The sequence below is a fragment of the Hylobates moloch genome, unplaced genomic scaffold (genome assembly GCF_009828535.3).
Source record: "Hylobates moloch isolate HMO894 unplaced genomic scaffold, HMol_V3 SCAFFOLD_19, whole genome shotgun sequence".
Classification (NCBI taxonomy): Eukaryota; Metazoa; Chordata; class Mammalia; order Primates; family Hylobatidae; genus Hylobates; species Hylobates moloch.
Genome location: NW_026652294.1, coordinates 7607759 through 7634322, shown reverse-complemented (window position 1 = coordinate 7634322; position 26564 = coordinate 7607759). Strand labels below are relative to the sequence as shown.

The 26564-nt window shown below is 45.5% G+C and overlaps 1 protein-coding gene across 1 annotated transcript in view; it reads right to left on the bottom strand.

Annotated features, from left to right (window-relative positions):
* Window positions 1-26564, bottom strand: part of MYO18B (myosin XVIIIB) — a 256961-nt gene that overhangs the window by 60677 nt on the left and 169720 nt on the right. The window contains exons 31-35 of the mRNA XM_032139582.2: window positions 24836-24949; window positions 23272-23388; window positions 20514-20597; window positions 18546-18683; window positions 15618-15803 (exon numbers count right to left, since the gene is read on the bottom strand). Coding sequence (XP_031995473.2) covers window positions 15618-15803; window positions 18546-18683; window positions 20514-20597; window positions 23272-23388; window positions 24836-24949 — 639 coding nt within the window. The remainder of the gene's footprint in view (window positions 1-15617; window positions 15804-18545; window positions 18684-20513; window positions 20598-23271; window positions 23389-24835; window positions 24950-26564) is intronic.

Here is a 26564-nt window from a genome sequence, read left to right as displayed (position 1 = left end):
TTTGGGAGATCGAGGCAGGTGGATCACCTGAGGTCATGAGTTCGAGACCAGCCTGGCCAACATGGCGAAACCCCATCTCTACTAAAAAAAAATTTTTTTTTTGCCCCTTCGGGTTAAGTGAATCTTAACTATGAGTATCAGCACACATAAGTCTGAATCGTCCCTAGGACTCTGTCTGAAAATCATACCAGTTAAAATGCAAACATGATTGTTAGATTTGACATGCAGCCATGATTTGGCTTACAGACAACAAGTCTTTAATGTCGACCCAACATTAAACTACAACAAAAACTACTCTCTCTAAACAACAAAAGTGCATAAACACAATCTTAATTTGCATCCTTGGGATTTCCCAACTGAGGCTGCGCCTTTGTGATGGAAACGAAATAGTCTGAACACAGGAAGGCATCTTGGTGTGGGAAGGCACTGGTAGGAACAGACAACAGAAGGATCATCCTGGGAAACTCAGAGCTGCCAGACTCTCAAATGAGCTACAAAAAGATCTGCATCACTGAACTGTAACCATAGCTGGGGCCAACAGGAAAGCAGACAGCCTTATTTGGTTTTACTCTCTCATGTTTTTTGGCTGGGGTCAGCGGGTGAGTACTACAAAGAATATCAATTTATTGACCACTTAACATGTGCAAAATATTCTAATCTCCCAACTACCTGATAACCCATTCTACAGATGAAGAAACAAAGACTCAAAGAGGACAGGTGCCTGAAAGAGATTGAGACAAGATTTAAACCCAGCTCTGCTGTCTGCCTCCAACTCCACTTCTTCTTCCAACAGAGCATAGAGCAAGAGTTGGCCAACTACAGCCTGTGGGCCAAATCCAGTCCACCATCTGTTTTTCTAAATAAAGTTTTATTGGAACATAACCACGCTCATCTATTCATTCATTTGCATACTGTCTAGGGCTGCTTTTGTGCTACAACAGCAGAGTTGAGTAGTTGTGACAGAGACAGTATGGACTACAAAGTCTAAAATATTTACTACCTGGCCCTCTACAGAAAATACTTGCCAGTCCCTGGATCAGAGCATCCAGTTGCTACCTGCGTGCAAACTCAGCAGGCTCTCAGAAAGAAGGGAAAACCGAAAATCATCTTATTTCTTGAGTTCCTTTCCTTTTGTTTGCTGAAAAGTGACATCAGTCTTTTCTCTTCTCCCCACCCACCAAGCAATTAGCTCACAAAGGCAGGAGCCTGAAGGATTCCCCCTGAGTGTTTGTTTATAAGTCTCTCTCCAGCAGGATGCTTTGTCTCCAAACCGCTGCCAAACTTTAATAACAGCATCAACCACATCATCTTCCACCAAAAGGAAACAGGAAAGCTAGTTCTGCCGCCCAGCTGGGTGGATGTCAGCTGCAGACAGCTGCAAATTGCCTGAACAAGGACAGATGTAGCTTGTTTTTGCCTTTCTTTTTCCATTTGAAAACTTTGCGAGGGGGAGATGAGAATGCTGTTAGGGAAATGAATGTGTTGATTCTGATTATCCAAGCGGGCGGGCGGCAGAGGTGACATGCAGCAAGATGGGCTCCGAGTCATTTACCTGGAATGCAGCCAAGACAAGGCTGGAGAAAGGGCAGAATTCCAATGAAGCTGACACTCAGGACACTGAGCACAAAGAAGGAGACATCTATGAACTCACAGGTCACAAGATGGGGTATATAGCATTTGGGGACGTCATTCCCGGAATTTTCAAATAGGAAATAATTCAACCACTGGCCTAGACTTACATGCCTGCTCTGAATCACAGGGTTTGCTTACTCTTGAAGGGGTTCTGCAGTGCTCTTTGATTCTAGTCTCACTCTGATAATGATGTGACGATGATGGTGGTGGTCATAGTGATGAGAGAGTGATAATAATAATTTTCATGATGGTGGTGGTGGTAATGATGGTGATGATAATGATGGTGGTGATCAAGATGACGATTGATGGTGATGGTGATGATGATGCAAACGGTGGTGATGATGACAGTGATGAAGATAATGATAGTAATGGTTGTGGTAACAATGGAGGTGATGCTGATGGTGGGAATGGTGGAAAAGATGATGTGTTGGTGGTGATGGTGGTAGTGATGAAGAAGATGATATGGCAATGATGATGATGATGATGATGATGGTGATTATGGTGATTATGATGACTATGATAGCGGGCTTACTTTGTGCCAGGCACTGTAATAAGTACTTAAACATTATTTTATTAAGTAATCCCCACAATGCTATGAAGCAGTTGTAATAATTATCTCCATTTTATGAGTTAACAGGGAAACAGAGAAAGTGAGTGCCTTGACTAAAGTCACACAGTAAGGACATGATGGAACTGAGATTTGCATCTAAGTCTCCTTACTCCCAGTTCTTTGTCCTGTCAAGCTCTTTCTTCTCTCGGCATGTATTTTTTTATGCCTACTCTGTGCTAAGCAATGTTCTAGGGCAAAGGTAAGTGATTTTTTTTTTCTGTAAAGGACCAGGTAGTTTGTATCTTGGATTTTGCAGGCCAAATCATCTTATCACAAATACTCCTTTCTGCTGTTGTAGCCCCAAAGCAGCCATAGAAAATATGTAAATGTCTGTGACTATGTCTTAATAAAACTTTATTTATAAAAATCAGGAGAGCAGCCAGATCTGACCATAGGTTATCAAGCTGTATTTTATGGTGCTGCCTCAGGGGCCAGGGTGGAAGAGTAGGTGAGCCCTAATGGGGAGCTCTGCTTTTATTTACCACAAATCTGTATCAGCTATGGATTTAAAATAAAGTTTGGCTATTTAAAAGAAGAAAAAAACGTGGTAATCTCTGGATAACTCCTTGCTAACTCCCAGGTGAGATAAGCAAAGGATATCTCTCTGTCCTTTGAAACCCTCTCTCCAACAGATAAGGTGACACATCTGGAATCCAGCTGTGGGGTAGGTATAGAATCAATCTAGAATGGGATGGAGAAGGGGAGGTCTATGGGAATGTTGTTGCCCACGGAGGTAGTAATTTCCCCAACCCCACAGTTGCATAACAGAGATGGAATTTCTACCAGTCTGAGGTTGGAGAAGACACCAGTTGGAATGAAGAGGCCTGGGCACCTTCAGGTTTGAGATTGTGTGACTCTGTGCATTGCTCTTGGGGTGTAGGAATGTGCTTGTTTCAGAGGAGGCTGCCACCATGACTATCAGCCCTTTGAGACACACTCAAAGCTTACAGCTCTATGACCAACCAGCTCTGGGCTTGCCCAGGGGTCTCAGCAGAAAGAGCTTTAAAAGTCATCTGGTCCATTTTACAGAGAGAGAAAGTGAGTCCAGCAAGGGAAGAGATGTGCCCAAGGCCACAGAGTCAGTTAGAGGCAGAAGTGTGGCTTGGACCCAGACTTCCTGGCTTCAAGGCAAGCTCCTCCTACTGTGTGAGCCACTCCCTTTGAGAAGATAGAAAGGGAATTTAGGCTGTCCACTTCCGGCCTCCATTTCCTTTCTTTGATCCACCCTACTTATGGGATGTCCCAGCCCCAGGAGTAACAGAAAATATACAAAAAGGAGGAGGAAAATTTTATTTTATTCTTGTCCCTTGAGATGTCATCAATTGAACTTTCGTCACTTCAGACTTGCTGGAAATTAGAGTAACTTAACTCTGGAAAGTTAATTACTTAAAAAAGAAAGGGGAGAGATATTGATTGAATATGGCAGGAGTATATTAAATCATTCAAATAAATCCAATTTATATTGTTTAGATGAGATTATGCTTCACTTAATTGTATGCCAGGGAGGTTTAGGAAGGTTAGTCTTTATGGTAGAAAGCTTGATCATTGTTATGATTTGACATCTTTAAAAGATGTCAAGCGGGAGGCAGGAACACAAGCAGAGAAGATAAAACCTAGAAGGGGCCTGTGGCAAGGCAGAGAGATCTCTGCAAGAGTCAAGGCCCACAGATGTGGCCTCCACCGTGGGCATCCAAAGGCTTTGCCTTTTTGGAAACCATTTCTCCTCCTTCTGGCTCTAACATTTCAATTTTCCTTGGGGGAATCTATTCTTCCTCTACTCTCCATCCATATGGTTAGGGTGGAGCTGACCCTACTCCTGGATTCAGGACTGGGCATGTACCCCAGAACTGTTCAATCCAGCCTGTACCCTTCAAGTACCAGTGCTTGGTTTAGGTGTGGGCATATAACCCAAACCAGGCCAATCAGAGTCAATGAGATTCTACTTCTTGGCCTTTGTTTGAGCCGCTGGGTGGAAAGGGCCCTCTTCTTGTTGAGGTTGATATGGCCTTGTTGTTTGTCAGCCTAACTCTGTTGCCACTAGGAAGGGAAAGCCTGTCTGAGAATGGCCGTCAACTCCACAGAGATGGGGAGGCAGGGATTCAGTCGGTGGTGTGCTGGGAAATGTTCAAAACCGACTGTGGGGATGAGTGGAAATCCTTGTAACATTTGCCAACTTCCATAGTGTAAATAATCCCACAATGGCCAATGTCAAGCTACCAATGTGATGTCACGGAGCATGGAATTGGGAAGAGATGGACACAGACAGCTCTGGCAAACAGATACGGGTTGACCCCAGCACACCGAGTTCAGCCTGTTGGCATCATTTGAGTCCCTGCATTTCACTGAGTCTGAAGCCAGAGGTCATGAAACTTTTTCATTACATGAGCCAATAAATTTCCTTTCGCTTAAGCCAGTTTAATTTTGTTTCTGTCACTTACAACTGAAAGAGCCATAACCTAGACAAGTTATATTCATCTTTCCCCACTAAATACACTTTGAATTCCAAACCAGCCAATTCTCCCAAAAAAACCATTTCGCTTCCCAACCGCTTGGTCGATCCTCATATTCTGAGATCCCCTCTCCCTTTCTTATTGTTTAACCTCTGTCAAAAAAGAACAGTAAAAAGAGAATTGACCTTCAAACCGAATTATACTTTGAAAATGAATCAAAAACATGAAGTGTCTGACTTGGGGCCCCCTGGATTTCCTTGGGACCACTATCTTTTAAAGATGTCAAATCATAACAATGATCAAGCTTTCTACCATAAAGACTAACCTTCCTAAACCTCCCTGGCATACAATTAAGTGAAGCATAATCTCATCTAAACAATATAAATTGGATTTATTTGAATGATTTAATATACTCCTGCCATATTCAATCAATATCTCTCCCCTTTCTTTTTTAAGTAATTAACTTTCCAGAGTTAAGTTACTCTAATTTCCAGCAAGTCTGAAGTGACGAAAGTTCAATTGATGACATCTCAGGGGACAAGATTAGTATCTGCTCCTCTGTTTGCCATCTTGAGCCTCAGCACATTATTTGTAATTGCTATTAGCAACTTTAAATTCTGATTAATTGCTGGAGAGCCTGTTTTCAATGCAGAAACAAAGCCACAAGTCGGGGAGTAATAGACCCAATTATTCCTAGGTAGGCTTTTGGTAATAGATTTTATTATCAGGATAACTCATCTCAGAGCCAGACGCAAAGAAACTCATTTCGTTAGATGGTAACACCTCTTGAATTGAGACAAGCACATTCACCATGTGAGATAAAGACAGCTTGGGAGAACTCACTTTCAGAAACATGTCTGAGGCTAGCAGCACCTAAATGCCTATTAGGACCAAGTTTCTTTTGTACAGAAACCTTTGTAGGGAGACAAACAGGAGACCACAGTGCCTAGAAGGAGGGGAGTGACAGAAATACCCGCGGGTTCCTCTGTCAGCTCTCTGAGCATGCAGGAGGCCATTAGGAGTAGGGATTAAAAGGAGATCTGTGAACGCGGGGTTTATAAGCGTGTTGGGTCATTTTGGATCCCACTGAGATAACGGGGCAGCAATTAGGAAGGCTATCTCCCTGTCAGGAGAGCCATAAAATGTGTTATTTACACCCGGCTCATGGCCCCAAATGCCCTCCATATGGAATGCCTTTTTAAATACTTCAGTTCCCAGCCAGAATAATTCATCTTTACGCTTTCAAGTTCATAGCCATTTGCAGGGGGAAAACACCAAGGGCTTTTTGAAATGTACCCCTTCACTGTGGGTTTGGTGAATGCCATGGAGTAAGTAGATGGAAGGGGACTTTTGAAAACACGGGGTTTGGGAGTGGAAAAAAATTAAAGCAAATGAAAAAACAAAAACAAAAACAAACAAAAAACAGAACCTGACTTTGGGCTTCCTAAGGCCCCTACCTGCTGTGGTCAGATTCTCAGAAGGCAGGAGAAAATGAACAGGGAGAGAGGAGCAGGTGTGCTTTTGGGGATAGTTACGTGACAGGCAGATCTAGAAGCATGGCATGAATTACTTGTTTTAGTCTTTTCCAGGAGATGTGATTGCAGCTATTTTATACATCAGTTAAAAGAGCATGCTCAGAAGGATGGATTTCTAATGGTGAAGTAATCTTGCTTAAAGAGACAGTCAGTGAGCGATGAGACTTGATTAAGAGCCTTTCACCCCTTCCACTCTGCCAACCACCTTCTAACAGGGTATGAGGACACCACCCCAAGAAGACTCCAGGTCACAGGAGTGTGGGAAGTGGCTCATATTGGCTGGCAAGAGCTGATAGCTAAATTTTAGGGAATTTTGCAAGCCAGTTGTCAAACACAGCTATTATTAAAGATTAAATGATACGAGCTTACAACTAAATAAATTATATGAAAAACAAAGGTAATACATACTCAAAACACATGGCTTTCTAATTATTTTGCTAACGTTTTGCTCTAACTATGCTTTTGAAGGTATTTGTGCTTATTGTACCTGTATGGTGGAAATGATATATAATGATGCGCTACTGTGCATTGCTTCCCAACTCTGCCTTCGGTGACATCATGTATTAGGTTGAAATCAGCCCTAGAGAGAGAATTTACACCACAGAAATTGGCAAACACTGCAAGCCAGGAATCCACCTGCCCTGGAAAGGCAGTTGTTAAACATTTACCAGCACACTACCACCCCAATCTTTTTTCCTGGTGGTCTGGTAAAGTCCTCTCAGATCCAAATTCACCTCCTAATCACCTCCTAATCATCAATGGGCTTTTTCCTTCGAGGGAAACTGACCAATACAGGGGGGAACAAGGCCTTCACAAATTGACCAGTACAGAGGGAAACAAGCTATCCTCGAATCTGCTCTACGCCTCACATTCTTTACACTTTTCCCCTGAAGGTGGAAGATACACCCCAAAGTAACACCAAATAAATAATGCATGAACCATATATAATTGATGCTAGATTTAACAGAAGTAGAGCCGTAAGTGGTTGCCTATTAACTATTTATGACTTTGCCCAAGCGGCTGACAAGCCAGGCTCAGTGAGGAGATCACACCCATGGTCCCATGTTTTATTTAAACATGATTAAAAGTACACAGTCTGCAGCAGGGCCTTCAATTCCACTCAGAATTAGATTCTGCTGTGAAGTCGCCTCTGGGTCTCAGGAAGGTTGGGATTGGATTTTGCTGGAACTGCTACCAGTTTTTTTCCTACAAGGGTAGAGAGTCTAATTTCTGCCTCTTTCCATTCTTGACTTTCTCCTTCCCTGATGTTCCCCCTTCTCCAGCTGCCCTGTGACCTTGGGCACAGCACCTCCCTGAGCCTCAGTTTAACCATCTGTAAAATGGGGAGTTGTCATAGGTGTTAACTAAAGGGTTATGGTGAGGATTAGCTCAGACAGGTTGTTCTTAACAGGTGGTGATTTTGTCCCTTAGGGGACATTTGGTATTGTCTGGAGACATTTTTGATTATGATAAATGGGGTAGAAATGCTATTTGCCTCTAGTAGGTAGAGGACAGGGATGCTGCTAAATATCTTACCATACACAGGACAGTCTTCACAACAGAATTTTCTGATCCTAGATGTCAATAATGCCAAAATTGAGAACCTCTAGATTACAGAATCAAAAGCAATATTAACATATACTATTAATTTTTTAAAATTGTACTTGAACACGTAAACACTATGTATCTAAAATTCATTGAGTCGGTCAGACCCACATTCAAATTCTGACTCCGCCATTTACTGGGAATGTGACTTTGGAGAAATTGCTTCATCTGTCTGGATTTTAGTTTCTTTAATGATAAAATAAGGACAATTACCTCCAACGGTGAGGCTCAAAATACAGGATTCGGATGTGAGGGCGATCTAGCTGTAACATCTGTCACCCTATTGATTGCCAGGGTTGATCTGGCTGATCTAGCTGGCTAGGCGGGTGTCCCCTTCCCCCCTCACCACTCCATGTTCATCCCTCCCAAAGCTGCATGCTTCAAGAGGACGACTGTCTCTGATAGAGGAGGACCAGTCTTCGGTCAAGGGTATACCTCCAAACCTCCAAACAAGTTCTCAAAACAGAGGATTCATGTAAAGTACTTAACCCAGTACCCACCACACAGTATATGATAAACAAATGTTAGATCTTATTAACATCACTGCCATCCACTCACGGGCACTGCATGGATGTGGAGCTGGTAGAGTATGATAAAGCTTGAGTGGAAGGAGAAAATCAGAAACTCAAAGGAAGAGTAAGAAAAGGAAGAAAGAAAATAAAGTACCGTCTATTAGGTGCTTATTATGGGCTGTCATTTGACACTTTTGTATACATGATCTCATTTAATCCCCATAGCTACCCAATAAAATAGGCCATATTATGCCTGTTTTACAGATGAGGAAACTGAGTTGCTTCAATGTTAACTTAGCTGTCTGACGTATCAGACTCCAAGCCCAATGCTCCTTTCAACCACCATACAGTGGGTTAAATAGCGTCCCCCCAAAATCCATATCCATCTAAAAACTCAGAAGGGGACCTTATTGGGAAATAGGGTCTTTGCAGAAGTAATGAGTTAAGCTGAGGTCATACTAGATTAGGGTGGGCCCTGAATTCAATGACTGGTGTCCTTATAAGAAGAGGAGAGATACACATGGAGACAGAAAGAGAAGAGGGAAAGGCCATAAAAAGATAGAGGCAGAAATAAGCATGATGCAGCCCACAGGCCAAGGAATGCCTTGAGCCACCAGGGGAAGGAAGGATTCTCCCCTAGAGCCTTCAGAGGAGTATGTCCCTGCCAGCATCTTCATTTCAGACATCTAGCCTCCAGAACTGTGAGACAATACATTCCTGTTGTTTTAAGATATCCAGATTTTGAAAATTTGTTATGGTAGCCTAGAAATTTAACACACACCCTCCTCCCAACATGAGTCAAAACAATTGTGTGTGTGTGTGTGTGTGTGTGTGTGTGTGTGTGTGTGTGAGAGAGAGAGAGAGAGAGAGAGAGAGACAGAGAGAGAGAAACAGCATGCCTAAGCCTAGACAAGTGAGAGCTAAGGAAGAACAAGCAAAGCAAAAGAAAACAGGTTGAAGAGGGAGGAGGAAGAGATTTTGCAATTGGCATGCAGTAGGGGAGCTGCAATGAGAAAGAAGGAAGAGAAGAAAGGAAAGGGGTGAAGAGTCTGTGTTTATATCCCTGTAACTGGTTTCTCTCTGACTCTCTGGCAACCTGGACATTGCCTGACACACAGCAGGCATTCACTAGACATTTGCTGAATGCAAGTGAGAGATGTCATGATAAACATGACTGGATCGCTGCTCCCCAAAAGCTGCCAGCCAGTATTTGCTTTATCATTCAAGAAACTCCACACAAGTTTCAGAGGAATGATGCATCCTCCATACAATCTCCCCCAGGGCTCCTATTTGTGTGAAACCATTTCTTCCTTTGTCCACACATCCCATCTTGTATCAGAGTTGTTGAGGGACATGCGCACCTCCTCCTCTAGATCTTGAGAAATTCAAGGGCACAGTCCCTAGTCCATCCACGTCTGCATCTCCCACAACATCAGGCACAGGGCTAGGTACATAGTAAGATACAAACAAAAGTTGATTGATCTAAAATTTTCCATTTCTAAGATGCACTTTTTTGAGCCATTCTGTTAAGAGGTAAAACTTCAAAATGCTGAGAAAATTATTCAGCAAGCAATTACTGAGCATCTACCCTATACCTGACTCTGATATGGAGGTTGCAGCCCAAGTCAAGTAGTCTTCTCTCAGGGTCTCTCTCTCTAGGAAGACAGGAACATCAGCATTTACAATAACTGGGTGACACATGCATTGATGGGGTGGGCACAGGGGTATGGGAACACAAAGGAGGTGCTTAACCTGATATTTGAGTTTTGAAGTTTGCATAGGCAGGCAGCAGGATGCATGAGGATAAAGGTGGTGAATCAAGGAGTAACATGGCATTGGGGTCTTGTCTTATTTCAATTGTGTTGCTATAAAGGAATACCTGAGGCTGAGTAATTTATAAAGAAAAGAGGTTTACTTGGCTCACGGTTCTGCAGGCTGCACAAGAAGTGTGACACCAGCATCTGCTTCTAGTGAGGGCCTTAGCTGCTTCCACTCATGACAGAAAGGGAAGGGGAGCTGGTGTGTGCAGAGATCACATGGCAAGAGCAGAAGCAAGACAGAGAGGAGGAAGTGCCAGGCTGTTTTCAACAGCCATTTCTCAGGGGAACTCTGGTGAGAATTAACACAGTGAGAACTCACTCGTTACCATGAGGAGGCACCAAGCCATTCATGAGGGATCTGCCCAAACACCTCCTATGAGGCCCCAACAGGTGCAGCCTCCAAAATAGGTGCACCTGGTAGGCCGAAGTCAGGCCTTCCCGTCAGCATCAGGACTTCCAGCTTTCTCAGGCACCCCTTGATTACCCAGTCCTGGGGTCAGGGTGGTTCCCCTGGGCCCTGTAACTACGGAGAAACAACAGGATATACATCCACAGACGAGTTGCTTCATGGCTCTAATGACAAAGGGACTGGAATGATTTAGAGCCAGAATATTATTTTCTCCATAATGGCTCCTGGAGTCTCCAGCAATAATACATTTACTAAAATTAATGGGAAAACCTCATTTTTCTTTTTTCTGGGAAGCAAAGTTCCACCAGAGGGGTAATTGATCCTGATCTGGATGTGCTGGAGAGTCAGCTGGGGGTATAAATCATTCACATGCAACAACTCACAGTCCTTTAAACCAACACCAACAGTGACAAATAGTACAGGCTGGGGACAGGTGGAAAGGAATGTGGACAGGAGATCCATCAACATCCTTCCCGCTGCTCACCAGGGCCCAGAGCACTGGATCCTTTTTTTGGTCTCCACAGCAGACCCATTTCTCAGCAAGGTTGGGTTGAAAGGGCAGCAGGGTGACCTGGTGATAGCTTTAGCATTGGACGCGTAGGGCACCAATCCTAGCTCTGCCCTTCCTGACCCTGCAGCCCTGGACAACCTCACACCCTGGCCCCTCCATGTTCTCCATTTGCTGAGGTTGACATTAAGTGCTAAAGAAGACAACTTCTGCGAAGGGCTTGAACGTAGAACAACTCAATAAACGTTTGTTGATGGAATGAATAAATGAATGCTTGGACTGTGGAGTTAGGAAATGTATTCTATCCCTCCCAGGGAGGATTTGAATTCTAAAAATGAAGACAGGCCAGGAGTAGTGACATGCTTATAATCCCAGTACTTTGGGAGGCTGGGGCTGCAGGATGGCTTGAGGCCAGCAGTTCAAGACCGGCCTGGTCGAAGTAGTGAGACCCCACTTCTATTTTTAAAAATTGAAAAATTAACCAGGCACAATGGTATGCACTTGTAGTCTCAGCTACTCTGGAGGCTGAGGCAGGAGGATCGCTTATGCCCAGGAGTTGGAGGCTGCAATGAGCTATGACTGTGCCACTGCACTCCAGCCTGGGTGACTAAGACCCTGTCTCAATTAAAAAAAAAAAACAACAAAAAACGGAAGATGGAGAAGGCAATATTTTGTCCAAAGAAATGGACTTGTGGTGGTGACAATGGGCATGGGAGAGAGATTTGGTGCCAAATGGCCTTCTAAAATCCCTCAAATCACAGTGCATGCCCCCTTGCTTTGCCTGTGAAGGCTCTGAGCTCTCATTATGGAGGAAACTCCATATGTGCACGAAGTACACTAGGAATGGCCTTAGTTGTATTTTCTCATGCAGTTATATATTTCCATGTATGAGCTCCTGGGGAGCAAAGGTGTGTGCTGTTTCTCACTGGGTATCCAGCATCCAGCACAGGGCTTGACCCACAGTGAAAACCATGGATACATATTGCATGAAGCAAAGAAGCAAAGCTCTGGCTGCCTTGCAGGATTTTAGTGTAGTTTAGAGAGAACGTATGGCACAAAGAAGCTGCCCCTTATCTTATAGAAATGGGATGAGGGAAGGCAAGTTGGTGGCATAGACATGAACAGATGGGATGATCTGTCTTCAGAAGCCAGGGAGAGTACCAGGATGCCACACCTATAGGAGGGGCCTTAGCAGCAAGACTAGACTTTCAATGACAGTGAGGACTTAACTCTCCCACTGAGCCCTGTTTCGGGCACACTGTGTAACTTCTACACAGCAAGGACCTTATGATTCCTTGCCCTTCCTCACCAGTGCCTATAACTGTGCCATGCTCATAGCTGCTGTTGAACAGCTATTTGTCGAATGAATAAATGAGTGATACAAGAAAGTATGACTTCCTCCCTTCTCCCAGTGGAAATTTCCCAGAGCTCAAAGGCAAAGGAAATATTTGAGAGCAAACAGGTTGGTGAGTTTTGGGACACCCAGTATTTGGAAGAGGCTGGTGGCCTGACCTTATTCGCGGAGCTTTGTTCTTCCAGAGAATCATTAAGGAAATGATGGGATGTACTGGATAACTTCAGAATACCAACCAAGCAGAAATGTGCCTTCCTCTTCTGTAGTGGGTTGGAGGGTGGCCTCCCAAAAGACAAATCCACCTGGGACTTGTGAATGTGATCTCATTTAGAAAAAGGGTTTGTAGGCCAGGCACAGTGGCTCATGCCTGTAATTCCAACACTTTGGGAGGCCGAGGCGGGTGGATCACCTGAGGTCAGGAGTTCGTGACTAGCTTGGCCAACATGGTGAAACCCCGCCTCTACTAAAAATACAAAAATAAGCTGGGCATGGTGGCACGCATCTGTAGTCTCAGCTACTTGGGATGCTGAGGCAGGAGAAGTGATTGAACCCGGGAGGCAGAGGTTGCAGTGAGCTGAGATTGTGCCACTGCACTCCAGCCTGGGAGACAGAGCGAGACTCTGTTTCAAAAAGGAAAAAAAAGCAAAAGGGTTTGTAGATATGATTAAGGTAAGGATGTTAAGGTGAGATCAACGTGGATTTAGAGTGAGCCCTGAATCCAATTACGGTTGTCCTTATAAGAAAAAGGCAGAGGGATATTTGGGACACACATACACAGAGAAGAAAGCCATGTGAAGAAAGCCATCACTGAGGCAGCCACAAACCAAGGAGCACCTGGAGCCATCAGAAGCTGGAAGAGGTAAGGAAGGACGCTCTTCCAGAGCCTTCAGAGGGAGTGTAGCCCCACTCACACCTTGATTTCAGACTTCAGGCCCCCAGAACTATGAGAGAATGAATTTCTGTTGTTTTAAGCTCTGCAGCTTGTGATAATTTGCTATGACAATCCTAGGAAATGAACACTCTTTCAACCACACCCACCAAACTAAAGAGAAAAGTTCAGCTTTGATAAACTTATCCAGAACCTTGCCATCAGAAACTGGAGACAGATGCAGGTCTAATTTCAGCATGCATGCAAGCTCTTTAAGGTTTTGTGTTGTGTCCATTTTGATTCATATGTGGGAACTATGCTATCATCTTTTCAGTATTTCAGGGCCTTTCAAGATCTGAATATGGCCCCAGGAATGGGGACAGGGAGAGGAAAGAGAGAAAAGAGGGAAGGAGAGAAGAGACGGAGAAAAAGAGATCAATGGATAGAGAGGAAGAAAATCACTATTTGATCTGGCCAGAATGCCTGAGTGCCTGGCTAGTTAAAGAAGACATCAGAGGAGAAAGGCTGGGGATGTTCTCTCCTCCCAGCCAGAGCCTGCAGGAGGGGTGCTCAGCTGCATGAGAAACGGGGCTGGTTAATGAGGAAGTTATCCTGTCAATTGGAGGAAAGAGCTTTTCTCTCTCCCAGGGCCATGGGTGTGGAGGAACTGCCAGTCAGGAGGCCTGGACTTTGTCTGGGAACCTCTGTCTCTGTGAGGTGCCTTACCGCCCCCTCACAGAAGAGCCAGGCAGCCAGCTTGTCAAGGGCAAAGCTGATGGGGATGACACCGGCTGTGGGAGACAGTGGCCCGAGACATATTAATATATTTGCCACAGGAAGAACAAGTTGGTAAGACCTCTCACAATACCAGAGTGGATAATGCAGGAAGGAGAAAACAAATGTAATTTAGAGACCTCTGGGCCAAGGCTTGGCATATTGTGGGCTGTCTCTAGAAGGCTGAGTGATGGTAGGCAATGGGGGTGCCAGATACACCCCAGGTCACAGAATCAGGAATCTGGAACCTTAGTGATATCTGGCCCCGTGGAGAAAAAGTGTTAACAGACACTCTTAGATGCTCTGTGACCTGTGCAGAAACTTCTTAGAACAACACACCGAATGATGGAGAAACCTTCCCATTAGGCAGGAAACAAATTTTAAAATGTTCCTTGGGGCCTGGCGCAGTGGTTCACACTTGTAATCCTAGCACTTTGGGAGGCCGAGGTGGGCGGACTGCCTGAGCTCAAGAGTTTGAGACCAGCCTGGGCCACATAGTGAAACCTGTCTCTACTAAAATACAAAAAATTAGGCAGACATGGTGGCTCATGCTTGTAGTCCCAGCTACTCAGGAAGCTGAGCCATGAGAATCGCTTGAACCTGGGAGATGGAGATTGCAGTGAGCTGAGATCGCGCCACTGCACCCCAGCCTGGGGAACAGTGCAAGACTCTGTCTCCAGAAAAAAAAAAAAAAAGGTTCCTTGGTCCATCCTGCAGGCAAAGTATGAGTTAGTGACCAAAAGCAGAGACTACGTTGTCAGGCAGCCCTGGGTTCAAATTCTTACTCCTGTGTGACCCTGGGCAAGCAAATGTACCATTCAGGACTTCAATTTGGCAAGTTGATTCTCCATGCATCAGTTTCCCCACCTTTTTAATGGACATCAAGATAGCACCTACCTCACAGTTTTGAAATGAGGATTTAGATGAGAAATGCTTCCTTCAGAACCTGGTAGGGAGCAAATACTTCATACGTGGTGGCTTGAATCATCATTTATATCTTTATTTTTGTTGTGCTATTAACAGCCCAGAAATAGCTCTATGTTTACTAGATGTGGCCTTAGACTAGTCATCTCCCCTTTTGGAAGGCTCGGTTTGTCCTCATCTGTGAAATGGGGATAATAATTCCAACTTCACAGGGCTGACATGAGGATTACAGAATATTATGGATGTTGAGACCTGGTAAAAGATAGGCCGTTAATAAATACTGGTTCTTTCCTCTTTTGTATGAGGCCTTCCTGCCATTGGAATGGAATGAATGGAGCAGGAAAAGAAAGTCTGGGATCTGATATGCAAATGAACTTGGCAGCCATCCGGCAGCAGTGAATGCCATTGGTCCACTTTGGGCCCACCCCCAGGGTTTGCAGCCAATGACAGCGTTGTCTCAGCCCACTCTCCTTCTTGTTTCTCCTGGCTTCCAGCACACCCCGGAGGCCCAGGACCCAAACCCATGAGTCTCCCATTCAGAAGTCTTAAGAAAGGGGGGGTCTACCCCATTGCAAACCTTCAGTCGCTAAGAGCCCATGATGGGGACAGGACTCACCAGCTCCATGCACCGCCGGCTGGCCTCTGCCTCCCGCTGCACCAGCTCTTCCATGTCGGCCTTCAGCTCTTCCAGGCGCCGCTGGTAGTACTGGCTCCTCTCCCGCTGCTGGGACTCGGAGGTGGCCGCCTGTGAAAGCTCCTCCCCCATCTTGATCAGGCTGTCCCGAAGCCGGATCACCAGGACCTGGGAGGGGCAGAGACACAGGCCCACCTTGGAGTTAGAGGCCAGGGGTATGAAACAAGGGAGCCTCAGGAAGATAAATCCTTTGCCGAGTTTCCTGTGTTTTCATAATCAGGATAAGAATACTGATGTCTGCTACAAAAATGAAGAATTAACAACATGCAAAAAATGATGGTCGGGTGCAGTGCTCAAGCCTGTAATCCCAGCACTTTGGGAGGCCGAGGCAGGTGGATTACCTGAGGTCAGGAATTAGAGACCAGCCTGGCCAACATGGCGAAATCCCTTCTCTATAAAAAATACAAAAATTAGCCGGGCGTGGTGGCGCATGCGTGTAATCCCTGCTACTTGGGAGGCTGAGGCATGAGAATTGCTTGAACGATGGAGGTGGAGGTTGCAGTGAGCCAAGATCATGCCACGGCACTCCAGCCTGGGTGACAGAGAGACCCTGTCTCGAAAAAATAAATGAATAAATAAAATAACTGCTATTCTGAGAGGCAGTGTAGCATATTTATGAGAACCTCGCCCCCAAGACCCTCTGGGTTCAAATCCCACCTCTACCTCTCCCTGGCTGTGTGACTTTGGCCAGGTTATTGAGCCCCTCTGAGAGACAGGGATGATGATAGTACCTGTGCCCCAGGGACGCTGTCAGAATCTAATTTGGTATGCAGAAGGCTTGGGTGCCTGGCACATAGGATGTGCCAGATAAGGGTTGGGGATTATTAATTTTTTATTTTAGCAGCTCCTATTTATCTCGAGGGGCTGGTGCAATGAAGAGATAACTCTGCTGAGGTCAAAAATCTTTCCCCCACATGTGTTTTTGCTTCCAGATTTATAAAATGAGGGTGTTCAGACAATCTCTCACGAGCCTCAGCCCTACTATTTTATGACATTTTTCCTTTCCTGGTGGCGGGGGGATGGGGAATCCTTGAGGACACAATGAAACAATAGAGAGAAAAGTGCTTTGGCCATCACGAGTGCCACACAAAACAAACCCAAAGACTGTTCTGCAGAATTCATTAGTTGGCCAACAAGCCTGGAACCAATCGATCCTGATGGGCAAATACTCTAGTGTTGACATAAGACGGGACCCACATGAATATTTCAAGCCCCTGCTAAAGACTCTGAGCCCTTTTTCTGCAGCCACAGGCAGTGGGGATAACAGCCTGCAGATCAGATGCCGATTAATAACCTAAAAGAAACGCTTTCCTATTTAGTTCACCTCTCAAATGAAGTTCAGCAATTCTAAGAACAGCAGGAAGAGTGGAAGGAGTTCTCAAACTGTGTCTTTGAGGTACCCCATCTCTACACCTCAAAGACCCAGGATTCTACTAAATTCAAATCATGGTGGCAGAGGGCAAAATTGAATTTGGAGATAGAATCTTTCCATTTGAAGTTTTCCCACACTCATTTTCTTTTCTCCTCTGCTATCATTTCACTACGCTAGAACGAAGTTTTAAAATGGCATGTGATATAGCCCAACTTTACATATTTAATCACTTAAAATATAGTAGATCAAAGTTTCATGGTGATCTGCAGAGACAGTCAGACCTTGAGGGATCCCTTGAGCAATTTCTGGGAACCACTGAGGGTCAAAGCAAAGAAGAATTTCTCTCTGTTCTTCATCCATAGCAGCCTTATTGGAGACCAGATGCCCCTAGGGAGATCAGGGGGAAATGTTTCAGAATGAGGAATGCAGCCTCCCAACTGTCTAGACACACTGTCTTACTGTGGTGAAGCCAGCTGACTGCGGAGAAATTGGAACATGTAACCAGGAGGAAGTGAAGGTCAGGTGTCAATCTACCTTATCCCACACACTGCCTGGCTTTATCTTCAGCAAGTCACTTGACCTCTCTGGGATCATCTTCTCATCAGATAAGGCTTATCCTACCTGCCTCACAGGATGGTATCAAACCTCAAGTGGAGTGGCTGATGTGAAGGATTTTGACAATGGTGATGTCTTCCGTAAAAGTCCCATGTCACTGGCCTACAGAGCTGAAGAAGTGAACACCTGTGTTCCCAGCTCAAGGGCAATGTGAATGAAATCACTGAACCTCACCCCAGCCCATCCAAGTCTTACCTGTCCTTCAAGGTTCAGCATTAATGCCACCTCCTCCCAGAAGCCTTCCTGATTCCTGAGTCTTGAAAAGATCTCTATCCTCTAAACATCACAGCCCTCTCTCCATATTACAGATATTTATGTACGTATCTTACCCACATCGCTTACAAAGACGTATGCTTCTGAAAGCAGATCTGTGTCACACATCTGTCTTCTGTGCACCTAAAACAGGGCCTAGCACACACTGGGTGCAAAACAAATTTCTGTTCAAAACGAGTGTTGGGCATGTAAGTGGTTGAGTAGGTGGATGGAGGTAGGAAGAACTGGATCAATGCATAAAAGAATGGGCAGACAGAGGGGTTGAGGGCTAAAGAAAAAATAATAGAGGAAGACAGGAAAAAGTAAAGGTGAAAGGAAGAACAAATGGAAGGGAGGATGGATGAATGGACCCATGATGGTGGAAGGAGATGGAGAGACATACGTGAGGATGGATGGGTAAACGGGTAGGTGGCTTGAGGGGTGATGGTATGATGGAAGGAGGGAGAGAGTTTGGGTGAGAAGTGGATGAGTAATGTATGTCTAGATAAAGGCATGTGAGTAGATAGATGAGTAATAGAAGGATGGATGAAGCTTACACAAAAAGCTCCCCCTACTCTTGACCCAAGCACTATTTATGAATCACTATGTACCTCAAATCTCTTAATCTGCACCTTCTGGAACTCTGTCTTGTTCTCCAAGTCACAGATGACCGCCTCCTGCCTGCTGACGATGGCTCGATCCACAGTGGACTGCTCCAAGTACTCGATGCGCATCTGAGCCACCTGCAGCTGTAAGTATGAGAGAGAAGTCTATTGGACACCTGTTGTCCCTGATACCAGGACAGAGACATGTGCAGGACCTAGCCTGGGAGGGTGGGAGGAGCTATTCACACCACCTCCTTCTCTGCTCAGGTGTGCTGCATGTTAAATGTCTGCACAAGCAAGAATTGCCGGGTGTCAATCTTGGGACCCTCATCGGACCCTCACACCAGACCCGGATCCTGGGTCTCAGGTGCTGGGAGGTGATGCTTCTTATGTCTTCAGAATTGAAAACAAGACTTTCAATCAGTGCTTCCTTTCTCTCCTTCCCTGCTCTGATCAAGGAGCAAAGCTAGTCTGTGAGCAACAAGCTACGGCATCAAAAGATACAAGCAAGTGTGGGTTTGGGAGCCAGGTTTCTGCCTGGTGTGTGAGTCTGGGAAAGTCAGTTCCTTTCCTTGAGCCTCAGTTTCTTCATTTTTCTTGTGAGGATTAGAGGAGATTAGTGACTGGCACATAATAAGCAGCCAGCAAATGGACACTGCTGCTGTTCCATTTTTTGTGCGTGTTGTTACTCAGCACCCATAGGAAATTGCTTGAGACCTGGTCACTCCAACAGTCACTTTAAGCAGGCACATACAAGGGTTCTAGAAGAGCTTTGAAAATCTCATGGATAACAGCAACCCTTTAGGTAATGACGGGAAGCCAGAGATGTTTGGAGGGACCATGACTTCAAAAGAAGATTTCGCAGAGGATGGTGATCCTGTCTTGCACACACCATCTCTTTGTTCTTGGAGCCATTTCTCAGAGGGAGAAAATTCTGCACCGAATCGCTGAGTCTCAGTGCATGGGGCATGCTTGGATTCCGCACAAGCACAGGCAAGAGTAAATGAGTGAGTGTGTGTGCATGTGTCTGTCTCACTAAGGACTGGTCTCAATTCACCTGGCACACAACTGGAATTGAGTGAGTATTTGAACAAATTGATGAATCAAAGAATGAAGGAAACAGTTTCCAGGAGCCAAAGTATAAATAAGTGCCCAGGGAGAATCCCTCTCTTCCTCCCTGTGATGGTTAATACTGAGTGTCAACTTGATTCCGTTGAAGGATACAAAGTATTGAACCTGGGTGTATCTGTGAGGTTGTTGCCAAAAGAGATTAACATGTGAGTCAGTGGGCTGGGGAAGGCAGATCCACCCTTAATCTGGTGGGCACCATCTAATCAGCTTCCAGCGAACATAAAGCAGGCAGAAAAACGTGAAAAGGAGAGAGATGGGCCTTAGCCTCCCAGCCTACATCTTTCTCCCGTGCTGGATGCTTCCTGCCCTCGAACATTGAATTCCAAGCTCTTCAGTTTTGGGACTCGGACTGGCTCTCCTTGCTCCTTAGCTTGCAGAAGGCCCATTGTGGGACTTTGTGGTCATGTAAGTTAATACTTAACACATTCCCCAGCTGGGCCCGGTGGCTCACACCTATAATCCCAGCACTTTGGGAGACTGAGGAGGGTGGATCACCTGAGGTCAGGAGTTAGAGACCAGCCTGACCAACATGGCAGAACCCCGTCTCTACTAAAAATACAAAAATTAGCCGGGCATGGTGGCGGGTGCCTGTAATCCCAGCTACTCGGGAGGCTGAGGTGGGAAAATTGCTTGAACCTGGCAGGCAGAGGTTGCAGTGAGTTGAGATCGCACCACTTCACTCCAGACTGGGCGAAAGAGTAAGACTGTGTCTCAAAAATAAACAAACAAACAAACAATAAATTCATACACACACACACACACACACACACACACATCCTATTAGTTCTGTCCCTCTAAGAAAACCCTGACTAATACAACTACAGGATGGCTCTGAGCACGTACTTGTTCTTGAAGCTTGTGCTTCTCCTTCTTGGCTTCCTCCAGCTGCAGCTGCAGTTCTTGGATCTGCCCAATGTCAGCAGCAGACTGGTGAGACAAAAAAAAAAAAATGTATATATATCACCCTGAGACCACAAGCCTTGCTGGGAAACCACCCCTGAAAATCCCTACTTTCCCCACCCACAGATGTCTACATCTCTCAGAGCTTCTATGATAATAGCTGTTTCCCAAAAATTACCTCTCACATCCTCCTCACCATCTTTCATTTCAATGTTCGCTGAGTCACTCCAATTATATAAGCCCCTGGATTTGGTCAACTGTCCAGCATTTTATTATACACCCTTGAGAACCCAGACAGAAGTGGGCTGGCCATGGCACTAGGACCAGATTCCGAAGGATGAGAGCTACTCGGAGGGTCATTTAACTGAGGTTCTAGACCTGGACCCTGGCCTTAGCAAGCTACGGAGCCTCTCTGCACCTCAATCTCTGCATTCATAAAATGGACTGACAGTCTCAGCTCAGTCTTTCCGTATTGGGTTTGTTCAGAGATTAAATTAAGTAGTGGAGAGTAAAGGTTTTTTTAAAAATAGAACCAACTGTTGAGCTTCATTACCTCTGAAGAGAGGAATTCTAGAGGGTAGAAGCACCTCTTTACTTTCGATTTCTTGTGTCTTTATTATTTAAATTATTTATTATGGGCATATGCATATAGTGCCCTTGTAACTGAACAGATAAATCTCTCTTTGGGGAAAAAATAAGTGTGATTCGCAAGTGTAGACAGTGGCATAGGCTATTTTTGTGGTGATTGTTACCACGTGGATGATATCATCAATTATTTTGTTATTATTATTCTTTGTCCAGCAGAAATCCCTTCAGATCCAACCTCTGTCAGATGCATTTAGAGCGTGGCAGGTATTTTACCCTGGCTCTCCTCTGGATGGTGTATTGCAAGGAGGGGGCTGTTCTCCCCATTATGCAGTCATTATGTGGAGATCTGCTGGGGATTCCACATCACACCCCCCAGCTTCACCCCAAAGCTTCTGTTTCACCCATGCTGCCCTCATGGCTCCTGATCATCTCCCAGGCCCGTCCATCCACTCCTCCTCATCTTCACTCCATCTACCAGGCTGGAGTTGTCTTTCCCCTGGACAAAGTCAGCTTTCATTTATTCAACAGTGATTTACTGAGCACCTCCAGGGCAGACACTCTTCTTGGCTCTGAATACAGCACTGGACAAGGCAGAGGAGAGTCCTGCCTTTATGGAGATGATAGTCTGGGGCGGCATGCTGGCTGGTCCTCTCCAACTGCTCTTGCCCCTGAAAAGCTTGCCAATTGATTCCCTTCAACCATAAAATAAAACCCAATCTCATAACAGCCTCTAAGACCCTGATCCGATCCTCTTCTTTTGCTGAGCTTGTCTTGTGCCACATTGTCCTCACTGGCCTCCTTTCAGTCTCTCCAATGTACCATCACAGGCCCTGCTTGGAAGGCACCCCCAATCCCCAATGTCTCACTCCAATCTAAGTGACTCCTGCCCTTTGCTCAGATCTCCATCCAAATGACACCTACTCTGGGAAGCCTTTCCTGACTCCCAGCCTAGGTCAGGATTTGCAGAATTGTATTCACTTCCTTCCTGGACTCTGGGCTCCGTTTGCAAGTCTCCCCTCTGCTCTGGGTGACCACATGATAAGGTCTTCCCAGCCCACTAAACTGTGAGTTACATGAAGGTAGGAATGGGATGTGCTTTTGATCACCACAATATACTTAGCATTTTTCACAGTGCCTAACACATGGCAAGGATTCAGTAAATACTGAATAAATAGCTATAGATAGAAAGATAGGAATAAAGAAAGGGAGGGAAAGAAGAAAAAGAAAAAGAGAAAGAGAAAGGAAGAAAAAAAGAAAAAGAGAGAGAGAAAGAAAGAAAGAAGGAAAAAGAAAGAGAAAGAAAGAAAGAAGGAAAAAGAAAGAAGAAAAAGAAAGAAAGAAAAGAAAGAAAAGAAAGAAAGAAAGGAAGGAAGGAAGGAAGGAAGGAAGGGAGGGAAAGAAAGAAAGAAGGAAGGAAGGAAAGAAGGAAGGAAAGAAAGAGAAAGAAAGAAAGAAAGAAAGAAAGAAAGAAAGAAAGAAAGAAAGAAAGAAAGAAAAGAAAATGATGGTTGGATAGGTGGATAGGTGAATAGAGAAAGAAAGAGAAAAGAAAATGATGGTTGGATAGATAATGGGTAAGCGGTGGTAGGATGGATGAATATATAAATGAATGGATGGCTGCATGGATGGATAAATGAATGGAAAGATGGATGGATGAATGGATAGATGGATAAATGGTTGGATGGACAGATGGATGGGTGGTTGGGTGGATGGGTGGATGACTGGATGGATGGATGGATGGATGGATGGACAGATGGACGGATGATGGATAGATGGATAGTTAAGTGGGTGAATGAGTAGATGGGTGGAAAAGTGAATGAGTGAATTGATAAGCAGATGAATGGTCGATGAGTGGGTGGATGGGCAGATAGATGCATGAATAAATCCAAATCTTTCGTGGTGGACATGTCCTCCAGAGATGCACACACCATCTGAAGGTGACATTGTCCTCCATTAGGACCACAGGAAATGTACAATTCCTAACTATCTCTGTGCACTTATCCCTCCAAGATGTTAAGACCAGGGAGTAGTCCAACCACATCACCTTCTCAACATTCCCCATTCACCCCACCCCAAGTCCCTGAGCTTCTTCCACCAAGGTCCCATTCACTACCTGAGCAATGAGGTCCTTGTGCTTCTGCATCAGCTCATTCAGGTCATCCTGGTCCTCATCGATGCGCTTCAGGAGGTCTGCCTTCTCAAACTGCAGCCTGTACAGCTGCTCATCCACCTAGGGGAGGCAGGTCAGTGGTCAAGGCAAGGTGGGAGGGTGAGGGATGGGCAGCAGGGTCCAGAGCAAGAGCAAAGAGGGGCTTGCCTATAGGTGTGTGAGGTGAGTGACCATCAATGTTTAAGAGTGGCTGTGGTTACCAATGCATGTGGTAGGTATAACAGTTTGGTGGTGTGTGTGTGTGTGTGGGTGGATGTGTGTGTGTGTGTGTGTGTGTGTATTAGGCATTGCACGTGACTATGAATTTAGGGTGTATGTGTGTATGAATTTATGTCTGTGCAATCCCACTTGGGAATCTATGTGTGCACATTTTAAATGTGCATAGTACATATATGAAAATGCAAACCCCGGCACTCTCCCTGAGAACAGGGACTTTGTTCTGTCCATAGATACAACCTCAGCAGCAAGCACCAGGCCTGCCCTATAACAGGTGCTCAATAAATATGTATTGGGTGGATGAATAAACTTGGAGGCACAGGTTACCTATACGGAGGGCATTTATTTTGTATGTGTGCCTGGTGATCGCATGTGAATATGTACATTCATTCCTGTGTATACGCATGTGCATATGTATGTGTATGTGTGTGCGTGAATGCTTGTAGGCAAGTTTCAACAACATAAGGGACAAAAAGGCCCACAGAGATCTTGAGATAAGCATTTGCCTATAAAATTCTAACTATACCTAAACTTTAGGGTTTTATACATTGAGTATAAATCTAAGCCAACCCTGTACACCCAGACAGGGGACTTGGAAACCTACATCCAACTTTCACCAAAATAATACATTGACAATATATGTCCATGTGTCCCCATTCAGGGGTGAGCACAGGGTAGTTCCATAATAAATGGCTCAAATCTTCTCCTGGTGATGAGCCTAAGTGGGCCAAGAGATGCCTTTGTCTCCACTTACTAGAGGGGACATGCAGTAGCCCCACAATAAGGAACAAGTTCCATCTCATGATGGTGAGCACGCAGTAGGACCACAGCAGATGTCCGAGAACCACTTAGAGTGGCGAGCAGGGTGGGCACACAACATATAGTTGTGTTCCCACATTGGGTACTGAGCAAATAACAAGCTCACATCAGATGCACATTCACAGCACTGAGCACCCATTATGTCCACAACAGACTTCCTTGCTTATCATTGCAGATGGGAACACACAGTTGAGCCTCACTGATGCCCTTATATCTTTATAATGCTCAGCTGACAGTAGGATGCCTGCACGTTCAGAACGCTGAGCACCTAGTAGGTCTACACTTGTCCCTCTTACAGAGCTGAGCACATAAGAGGCCTACAGTGGATGTCTGTACCTCCAAAGTGCTACCCAGTAAGTTTACAATAAATGTCCTTGTACTTCCTATAGTGCTGAGCACACACTAGGCCCACACTAGCTCCCAGAGGCCTATGCTGGCCCAGGTCCCTGCAGCTGTAGGAAGGAACAGGTACCAGGCTTTTGTTCCGCGTCATGTTCTCCAGCTCGCTGTGCATGCTCTCCAGGTCCGCTGTGAGCACTTTCTGGGTCTTCAAGGCCTCCTCACACTTGGCTTCACTCTGCTCCAGCTGGACCAGGCAAGAGGTGGAGAAGAGAAGAAAAGAAAATGAGAAGAGAAGAGGGGAAGGGAGGTGGGGGAGGGAGGGGGAGGGAGGAGAGGGCGAGGCCAGGCTGCCTCTTGAAGCTCCCTCCCCCCTCTAGGCACGGAGGGAGGATTACAGGCGAGCTATTCATCAACCCACACCTGGGAGAAAGCAAATAAATTTGCATTTGAAGCCGCCAGGTTCTGAGCCCACTCAAAATGTCACCCCTGGTGCATCGCCAGGAGCTATTCCTCAGTCCCATTCAGCAAATCCTTGCTGATGCCCACTCAGTGCCAGGCACTGGACATGCAGGGACAATCAAACTGGCCCCTGCCCTCTCAGTGGGAGACAGGCAAGAACAGCTAATGGCAACCTCTTTGTGCAGTAGAGGAAAGAGGGGGACACTGGCACAGTGGAAACGCAGGATGGGAATCGAGGGAGGCTTCCTGGAGGAGGTGTGGTTTGACGGCCCATGGGAACCAGCCAAGTGGAAGTTTCTTAACCAGGGTTTAGGGTTAAAAGTGGGTCCACAGACCCCCTTTAAAATGGTATGCAAAATATGTGAGCATTTAGCATTTTGCTGGGTTCACAGCTTTCACTAGATCCTCAAAGGCTAAGAGCCACTGACTTAAATAAAGCTCTATCTCACACTTTTCTCTCTTTTCCTCCCACCTGCACACAGTAGGCCTCCTATCCTAGCAAAGTGGAGTCATCAAGATTCGTCCAATTACTTATGTACATGGCCCCAGGTGACAGACATGCCCCACTGAAGAAACCCATATTCGTGCACATACCCTAAATCCATTCTGCAATTGGCAGCTGCCTCTTCTGAACTCGAACTGAGCATTTTGTGGTTTTTTTGTGTGTTTTTTTTTGTTTGTTTTTTTGAGATGGAGTCTTGCTCTGTCGCCCAGGCTGGAATGCAGTGGCACGATCTCAGCTCACTGCAACCTCCACCTCCCATGTTCCAGCGATTCTCCTGCCTCAGCCTCTGGAGTAGCTGGGACTACAGGCGCCTGCCACCATGCACGGCTAATTTTTGTGTTTTTTAGTAGAGACGGGGTTTCATCATATTGGCCAGGCTGGTCTTGAACTCCCGACCTTGTGATCTGCCCGCCTCGGCCTCCCACAGTGCTGGGATTACAGGTGTGAGCCACCATGCCCAGCCTAACTCAGCTCATTTATAATGTTCAGCTCACAGCAGGATGCCTGCACATTCAGAGTGCTGAACTTTTAGCAGGTCTACAATAAGTCCTGTTGGCCCTCTTATCCCCCTTTTCTGTATCTCAGAACAGAAAACACTCCTAGAAATCACCTAAGGTAAACATTCGGGGCTCAGAGAGGGATGGGCCACAACTCACAAAGCCCCCTTTTCCAGCCCTGAGAACAATGTATTCCTGCAGTTGGGCCCAGCAAAAGAGGGCTGGAGGCCCATTTCACTCGGCAAATGGGAGGGATTGAGACACACTGAGAAAACTGATGTAGAGCAAAGGAAGGTAGTAATTGGCCTTGTTGGAGCATAATGGACAGAGGAAGTGAGATGTCAGGCCTGGTCTTATTTTCCAGCAGGTAACTCAAGTGCCTCTGCCATGGCTAGGAG